Here is a 9,673-nt window from a genome sequence, read left to right as displayed (position 1 = left end):
TAGGAAAAATTAATCCATAATTATATTCTACCTTTTGCAAAAGCACATTTAACGTTCTTTCTCTATTCTTTAATTTTCATTTTTTAAATTTTTGTTAAATTTCATCCTACTTCCTCCCTCCCTTCCATCAAAGTTTTAATTAACTCATTGAGTGTTAATTGATTTCTTGTATTCACATCTAAATTATTTTGAGATTCTTATAAAGTGTGAAATTTGAAACTCACCACTATTGGTCATTCTGTGTAATTTTTTTAGTTAAAAATATATTTATTAATATAATATGTTTTTATTTTTACTGATTACAATGATATCGTATTTTGTTGCTTACAGAATATGGGAGAAAAAATAAATAAAATTTGTAGTGAATCATAAATGGTTAAAATAATCAAAATCATGTAAAACTATACCCATTTAACCCACACAAATCACCCTATTTTCAGAGTTTCATCCCAACCTACGACTACAGATCCCTTGACTTTACCCTCTCCAACCCTATACTCTTATATTTATACTCCTTTTACTATTTAGGATTCGTTGCCTCACTTTTTAAGTGTGTTTTTTTTCAAACAAAAAAGTTAGAATTATAGTTGTTAAGGAAAAATAATTGGGTATAATTTTGGTGAAATACTACTATTTTTTGTGATAACCACCCAAGATCATTGTTTAAAAAATACTTGTTTTAAAATTTTTGATAAAAACTCAAAAAAATCTAAATGCCCTTTTTATTAATTTAAAATTCATATAAAAAAATTTTATTTGCACTTTTTGATATACGTGTTATATGAAAAATTATCCAGATGAAGATTTACATATGTCAAAAATTATTTAGATAACATTTTGTTTGTCAGAATGTTTACTTCATTGGTCAAAATAATTGTTTAATAGGATGATTTTAATGCTAAAAAAATTGATTTAGTTGCAATAGGTAAAATGGTTAAAGAATGGTTATAATTGGATATATCATTTGAATGTGTTAACAAATCTATGTATATACCCAGAAAGAAAGTGCTAAAAATGTTACTATGTAAATGATAAAAAAATGGGAATAATCCTTAAATTTGACAAATCAATCTTTATTAATCAAAGAGTAAAATGGGCCAAAGTGATAAAGTTGTAACTGGGTTAATGCTTTTAATATGGGTCTAATCAAAATTTTCAAATTTATTTTCTTTAATTATGGAAGAAAAACAGGGTTAAAGTTTGTAAACAAAAAATAAAAGATTTATAAAACACTCATTTGAAGTGGAAAAGTTTTAAATTTTAAATTTGAATTCATATAAAATTAGTTGTAATAAAAATATAGATTGTATTATTTATTAATCCTAAAATGGCTGATCAATAAAATAATTTATTTGTTAATAAAAATGTACATTAAATATGAACATGCTAATAAATTAATAAACTAATTATTCTTTTTAAAAAATAAACCTATAATTTTTTTGAAGGAATAAACCTATTATTTAAGATAATGACAAAAAGAAGGTGATGTTATGTTTATGGAGGGAGAAGGTTTCTGAACTGTCACCATCGCTCAGGACCTACAACGCGACGTAACCTCAACCTGGCATTACACCGTTTACACCACTATTGACGTGGCTGAGATTTTGTTTCCTCTCTGTCACGTTGATGATTTATCCTGGTTGTCATATTGGTGGTGGAGAATGTGTAACGCTAGGCAGGGGTTTGATGAACCACCTGGTCCCTCCTTATTTTTATATATATGGTCCTAGTTAAATTTCATTCCATAATTGCACTTTTTGTTTAGACTAAGGAGAATATCTTGCTAATTTGAATTAATAATGGAAAAAAAAACAAAAATTGTTATTAAAGATTAAAATATGAAAATATTTCCAAAGTATAAAATTGGTTGGGATATTGTCAATATCTCTTTGAGAATGTGCATGTGGCTAAATGTTTCTTTTAGTAGCTAGGTTTTTTTTTTTTTTTTTGATATGGAAGTATATATATTTTTTGTTAGTTATACTAAAAGAGAGAAACATATTATTGATTTGGAGTGCAAAATTAAGGGGATTTACTGTGATTAACCCTTAGGGGTATCAGTATCTTTTTGATATTTATATGCAATGTTAGTTGAATAACGAAACATCGGGGGTAAAGTACAAAACTAATTAAATCTTATAGGGAGTTTTTGTGACTAACCCTCAGTATGATTCAGCATAATTATATTGATTGATTGTACGGTACCCCGGCGCTTTTCATCCAGATTTGGAATATCTATGTGGGGTCCAGAAATTACTCATTGATAAACATCGCAATGAGGTTGTCCACGCTCCCTACACTACATTCTTTAAGGCTTTAAAATCATATGGATATTGGCCCTCGTGAGTCGTGGCCTACATGACTACTGTTTTCGGCTCATTACTTTGTAGAATCTGCAGAAGCCTCCAATTTTGGAGGGATATGAGATGGCGTGGAAAGAAGTTTGAAGAGTAATACTAAAATAAAAGAAATAGCACTAGTACGTATTAATTAAATCAAGTACTAGTAGTAGTTTTCCATCGCATTTGCCCACCTGCTGATTAGCTTCAACTCCATCTCTAAAGGCACCTGAGAGGTTTAGAATATTTGGACCCATCTGAGGATGGGTGTTGTGCGTGAATAGTCTTTTTCTAATTCCACTTATTTGATGATTGGATAATCAACAACTTTCGACCATATTTCGTTAAATGCTGGATTGAATTTCTTATCTTGGTTGAATATCTTTCCAAATTCGTATATAGAAAGCCGTCAAAGGTCTAGAACAGAAAAAGGTATCGTTTCAAAGTTAATACTACTGCATTTTAAGAACAAGATTAAAATATATAATGAATAACAGAAAGTACCAAAAAAAAAAAGAAGCAAAATTGTTAAATTATTATTGTCACTTCTCCATAAGGGGGTAAATCTTTTCATGCAATTTAGAGAGTACATAATAATAGTTTTGTAGATTTAGTGGTGCACCCACCCTTTTTATTTGATGCACTAATTATCATGTGTTTTTAGAGCACAGCATTGAGGCAAAAAAAAAAAAAAAAAGGAACCCTAAAGCCCTAAAGCCAAATTTTGGCCATGATAAAGGCATAAAGCTAGAGTCGTGAAGCCTCCGGGCCCGAAATTGAACGGTTCGACGACACCACTAAGAATTTGCAGTGCACTTAAGCCTGAGACACGTCCCTTTTAATGAACTTTTGGGTTTTATGAGGTCGTCCGCACCACATGCAGCATGTGCCGTTCTCGGACACTCCCCCTGCATCATTACTTTACTTGGGCTGCTCTGCACGGGTTGCTGCAGGCAATTTGTTCCATGGTACTATTCCGGTTTCAGGAGTCCAGTCTCGTGCTATTTAGCGTGTGTTTGGAGCTGTACGGTGTTTGGATTGCTAAATTATATTTTCAACTGTTCCCTCCGTCCCACTTTGATAGTCCTGTTTCTTTTTTCACACAGTTTAAGAAAAAGTAATTAACTTTGTTGGAAAAGTAAATTTAGATTGCTATTTTCCTAAAATACCCTCACATTAAATATGGTACAACTTTATGGGAACTTGAATTGATGGTAAAAAAAAGAATCAACTCTCGTTAAATGGGGTAGGTTTATAGTAACAACTACTTACATTGAATAAGGGTATTTTAGAAAAATTAAAATACAACTACATTCTTCAATTGGAAAGTGGACTACAATTTGGGACAGATGAAAAAGGAATACAGGACTATCAAAGTGGGACGGAGGGAGTACTTTTTATCTCACATCATTTTGTTTGGATTGTAAATTATTTCAGATATTTTTACTGTAGCACTTTTTGTGATGTGATGTATGTGAGATAAAAAGGTAATTGGGAAAATAAAAAAGTGTATTGAAAATTGTAATGATGATGTAAGCAAATATATTTGGCCAAATAATTTGCTGTCCAAACAAACCTATATATATAATTTCATGAGTCTTTTTGTAGATATACGAATGTAAATATTGTGTCCTTTTTTTTTATTGATAAGAACTTGTTGGCCGTTATTAGAACTATTGGTGCTGATAGAAATACCTGAGTCTTTGTTTTGAAAATGATTTTCCTTTTTTGGCCCTCAAAGGAGGCCTTTGTCTGCGTGAATGAAGTACTTCTTGCATCTAATAGTAGTAATAGCTTGGTGACCCACTCCTTTTATCATCGCATAATGGCGATTTTTTATATCTACTACTGTTATCAGCTGTGTCGCGTGTAGGGATGTAATCGAGCCGAGTTAAGCTCGAGTAGTAGCCTCGACTCAACTCATATATCCCTAGGCTCGAACTCGACTCGACTCATATATCCCTAGGCTCGAGCTCGATCGAGTCAAAAAAATTGATACTCGAAACTTGACTCGATGTACTCACTCTAAACTCGAAACTCGACTCGATAAGGCTCGACCCTTGGTCAATCCTTATCAAGCCGAGTCTAATCAAGTTTTTTGACTCGACTCGACCAAAAAACTGAGGCATTTTTTAGACATTTTTTCTTTTTAGGTATTTTTATAATTATGTTATTACTTTTTTATCCTTATAAAATTTTATTATAAAGAAGAGTATATTGTAAATTCCGTATAACCTATACCCATAATAGTCATTTTATAATTATAATACATATATATTATTTAAATTATAAATATATTATTTAAATAGCTCGGCTCGACAAGCTACTCGACAAGTCTCGAGCCAAAACTTTGAGACTCGAAACTCGACTCGAACGCCAATCGAACTACTCGAAACTCGGCTCGAACTCGGTTTGACTGAGTTCGAGCCAAACCGTTGACCGAGCTACTCGCGAGTAGCTCGGCTCGCGTAAATCCCTAGTCGCGCGATGCAAAAAAAAAAAAACCCCAGCCTAAAAGAAGAAAAACCAAATGATGACAGGGTAGACTACAATACCAACATGTTCACAAATTGAGCATCAACTTTTTCATAAAGTATGCATGCTCCCTCCTGGATTCGTTGAAGTCTTTGCTTTTCTTCACCGACACAAACGAGGTTGGACGAAAGGGCAGCCTCCAGGCTATATAGCAGCAGGTACAAAATGACTCTTATCATGCCATTACTCGAGGGTTTTACGAGTCTACAAACTAGTGAAGGGCCAAGGAGTTTTCTACAAAGACATCCAACCAGTTGGAATTCCCACTTGCACAAAATCCTAAATAATCCGTGGGATGGGCCAATCCTTTTTATCGTACAGCTTCCTGTAGCACCTATTACTTCCTTCCTGTTCCTCGTATTTACAGAAATATAAGCTAAGTAAAAGGCAAGGCACTTTTGCAGAAGCCAAGCACAAATTTCTCAAAATTAGTCCACAGCGTTGCAGCGTTCTCATTCATTCTCCTTCAATGATACATTTTTCTATAACTGAACAGGGCATTCCTTAATTTGGGCCAAAAATTGAGTAGTTACCATATTGAAAAGGAAAGACTACTGGATGCAGGTTTAGGTAATATATATATATATATATTAATTGCCTTTGAGCTCAATTTAGGTAGGTAGGTAGTTTTGCCACTCGCAGGAATTTTCCAGGGCCTGGGGTGGCGTTTGCTGAGCTCAAAACAAACCTCTGCACCAGCTTTTTAGTCTTGTTTCCATAGCTGATTCTTCTTCTGAAGCAGCCTCTGCATTCTATATCATCAAATCTTAGGTAGATAACTAAAAGTTTACTAGTACTAAACAACTAATTTTATTCCTTCTCAATGCGCATCAGGACACGTTAAAAATTTGCTAAATTTTGTGGAGAGCCAGCCCCCTATTACTCGTATCCAAGTTTATCGTTGATCAAACAGAAACGGTACTCCGTTTGCTAGGAGCACAGGACACCCTAACCAACATGTTACGGTCGATGTTTGGTACCAAACATTATACTTCACCCAAAAGCTACCAAAGAGTTATCACATTGGAAGGCAGAAGAAAATGAACTACGGATGTAATGAAATTTGCTGAATAATAGTAGGAAAGTTCGCATTTGGCTCTCCCTTCAGCTAATTTGACCATCACTGCAGGCAAAAAGAAAAAGCTTTGTACCTCTTGTAAATTACCAGTTCTGATACCTTTGACAATTCAAAGAAACATCTTGCAACATAGCATTACCTAGTTCCTTTGCTGATCCTAACCAATGTATGAGTGTGATAAAGAAACTCTCAAAAGATTACAGGTAAAGAAGGCAAATTGCCGCTCATTTCATTTAGTTGCAACAACATCAAACCACTATATATGCCTGCGTAGTTAATTGTCTGTAAATTAAAACACACCTCAAACTGATATAACAAAAATCACAAGCAACCTTTTATGGCATCTTCGGCTCTCTTTAGTCCAGCCTGCACAGGCAAAGATGAAATTTTGATTAACAACACAAGCCCACAGCAATGAATTTTCACATAAAGGGAAGCCCCAATCAGCCTAATGCAACAATTTACCTATATGAGGATACTGGGATGAGCTGTGCAGCAGAATAAAGAGCAGGCCCTTGCAGCCACGTTCAATCAGGCAGGGCGACGACATCCATTCCGGCGAGAATGGATTCCATGACGTCACTAACCTTCAAACAATCTCATTTTGCACTATAAAAAAAAAGAGGGGGAAAACCATCAGAGATCACTCAGCTCTCCTTCTAATGCTACTCATAGTTAAACTGAATCTCGACAAAGCATCCCGATGTTCTAGATAGCGGCTGCTACTACTGTCTCGATCCTTGGGAGTCATCACCCCCAGCAGCAGGAGGAGGATGATGCTGTTGCTGATTATTTGCCGAACCGGAACCGGCTCCGTCTCCGCTTTGCCCTATCTGCTGGTAGAATTGTTGTAAGGCTTGGAAGTTCAGGGATCCCATATGACCGTCTTGAGAAAGTCCAAGCTCCAAACCTGGGAGTTGCTGACCAAAACCTGCCGAACTCGGAAACTCTAGGCCTTGAAACCCGAACTTAGGCCCGGAGTTCAAATTCTGGTTCACAGAATTTGAGCTCAGGAGGGTAGAATTATGCAGAAAACCAGACCCAAAACCAGCTGCAACAGAAGGCCAGGCAGCAGCAGGGACGTGAGGGGATCTACCGATATTTCCACCCAGCGCAGCCCAATTCATCCTAATCCCCATCCCTGGCCCAACTTCATCAAACTTGGGATGATGCAGACCGGTGGCAACAGAGTTCCCCTGTTCAGAAACAGACGACCCTGAAGCTGCAGTTGCAAGAGCTGAAGCTGGGATGGTCCCTGTACCGGTGGCGGCGATAATTGAGGGCTCGGCCTGCTGTAACAACCACTGGATAGTCTCGCCGTCAGTTTTATGGCCCAACTCTCGCGTCAATTGGAAAATTCTGGCAGCACAAAGAGCTGGCATCCGAATTCTCCTGCCTCTGCCGTCCACTTTTGTATGCCTGTCCTTGTTGGAACTTCTTTTGGGGACTAACTGCTTCTTGCCGCCATCGTCTTTGTTATCGGAGGAGGCCAAAATTCGGAAATCCTTGTTGATGTCTGTTGGCTTGTTTTCAGCCATGTCCGATGGTGGGAAACGACTTAAGAAGGTGGGCACCCCCCGCCCCGCACCTCCCCTTTCCCCCTTCTCTCTCTTTCTTTGTGGCTCTGGCTACTACTTTTGGAGCTCCCTGGATTCCGCGAGAGTAGGGAGAAAAAAATAATAATAAGAAATGGGGCCTATTGATTGATGAAGGGGACATGAAAAGTCCTAGGCTTTCATGACCTTTCACTGTAAGTGTCAATATCCTTTGCTTCTTGTTCAAATTTTGAACACCCCCACAGTTTTTACTTCTACTCCTGCTGCTAGTCTGCTACTGCACCGGAATTAGTAGTTACCGCTGCTATAATCACTAATACTCTGCTATTAATCAGCAATAATAATTTGATAATATGTTTGGATAGAAAAAGGTAATAAAGAAAAGATGGTGCTTTACTTTGATCTTTGTTGTCTGTGTTCCATAATTCCCCATTCCCACCTCCCTCCCACATCTGAGCTTGCGTTGGCACTACTACTGCACTATCCGCCAGCAGCAGCAGCAGCTGCTCATCATTTCATGCACTTCCAAAAACCAACCAACCAACCACACCCTTTTTCCTTTTAATCTTAACTACAAGCAAGTAGTGGTGAATCTTGAAATTAATTAACCAGCGGGGGTTCGACGTGTTCAAGGGATACTTATTAACTTTCCTGGGCATGCGGTAAAATATTTTTTTGTGGCATGACATTGACGTAAATTACAAGTACATACTCCTACTAGTTGTACACAAGTTTAGCGGAATTCTACAGCATTTTTGCTTATCTTCAAGAATTCATCTACGACCCCTTGCGGTTGCAGGGATTTAAGAGCTAGCGCTGCTGCGCATTGAGATCGAGGTACCCTTTTTTCTCTTTTTTCCTCTTTCACCTAATTGTCGTACAAAATTTGATAGTAAAATCTTTTGTAGAATTAATAATTTATTATTATTAACTATTATTTTGTTTGATTGATGCTTAGTGGGAGTACGATATTTTCTCATGCTTACGTCGTGGACATTATCAACATTGGCCTTTACTCTTTATCTGATGTGATGTAACAACTCTTTTGGCTTCGTCACTCTGCCTCTTAGCATTATTGTCATTTTCCTGCGTAGAAATTAACTCTCACTAAGGTATCTTCTTCGCCAGTAGCTAATAGTAGTATGCACAGTGTACAAATTGCAGTTCCAGCCCCTCATCTACACATGCCGCGTCTCAGGCACATTTAGGTCTTGCTTGGATTGCTGTTTTTCGTAGAAAAATTTCATCATTTTTCATGAACACATTTCCCTATTACCTTTTTTCCTCACATACATCAAATCGCTATAGTAATTTTTCCATGAAAAATGACGAAAAATGCAATCCAAAGGACCTTAATTTGTCAAATTCCTAAGAAGCAAAGAAGTGAGAAGGCTTTTACTAACTTTTAAGCGGTTCCTACAAACACGCAATCATTGCTCGACCAACTACTACCTTTTATTTATCATTCTAAACTCTTCAGTGGCAGTGGACAACTAACCCTTGCATAATTAAAATGTACTGCTATTTTTTCAAATGGCAAGGGCAAGGGCTGTGGTTTTTTTTTTTTTTTTTTCAAATTCTCTTGGAAAATAGTCTGGGCAGATCCCTAACGGCCAGCACACATATGTACAGTAGCTGCAGCGCTGACAGGTGAATGGGATTTAGATGTTTAACGTCGGACACCGATAATATACACCGTCACATATATATATATATATATCACATCACAAAAAAAATTGATGATTTATTACATCACAAAAAAATATTATACTATCGTGCTAGAATATTTTTTGAAAATATCTTCGTTCAAATAGACTTGATGATTTATTATTAATAGTTTTAATAGTTTTCAGTCTTCTTTTTTTTAAAAAAAATATTTTTGAAAAGTTGGGGAGAGGGGGAGCAATTAACCACCCTCAATATATTTTTTGGTTTGGTAAATTGGATTTAAGAATCAATAATTTGGTAATATCCAAAATCTGAAATGTCAATAGTGAGTTAAAATATTTTAATTTTCTCTCAAAAATTATTATAACAAAATAATATCCTATATGTTTTTTCAATAAAATTCAATCAACTTAACTCAAAAAAAATGCAAAAAAAAAGGTTCATAATCTGAAAGTTCTAACTCATAACCTCAATTCTTAAACAACATTGAAATAAAA

At 36.0% G+C, this 9,673-nt stretch overlaps 1 protein-coding gene across 1 annotated transcript; it reads right to left on the bottom strand.

The window, feature by feature from the left end:
* Positions 1-5,998: 5,998 nt before the first annotated feature.
* Positions 5,999-7,728, bottom strand: LOC113719510 (transcription factor TCP20-like). The gene is made up of 2 exons (XM_027244727.2): positions 6,418-7,728; positions 5,999-6,318 (listed from the first exon to the last, which is right to left on the bottom strand). Exon 1 carries the CDS (start codon positions 7,488-7,490, stop codon positions 6,678-6,680), a length of 813 nt encoding a protein of 270 aa, XP_027100528.1. The 5' UTR covers positions 7,491-7,728; the 3' UTR covers positions 5,999-6,318; positions 6,418-6,677.
* Between the last annotated feature and the right edge of the window lie 1,945 nt (positions 7,729-9,673).

The sequence above is a fragment of the Coffea arabica genome, chromosome 11e (genome assembly GCF_036785885.1).
Source record: "Coffea arabica cultivar ET-39 chromosome 11e, Coffea Arabica ET-39 HiFi, whole genome shotgun sequence".
Classification (NCBI taxonomy): Eukaryota; Viridiplantae; Streptophyta; class Magnoliopsida; order Gentianales; family Rubiaceae; genus Coffea; species Coffea arabica.
The sequence above is the reverse complement of the archived record's forward strand: the minus strand, read 5'-3'. Positions and strand labels throughout refer to the sequence as shown.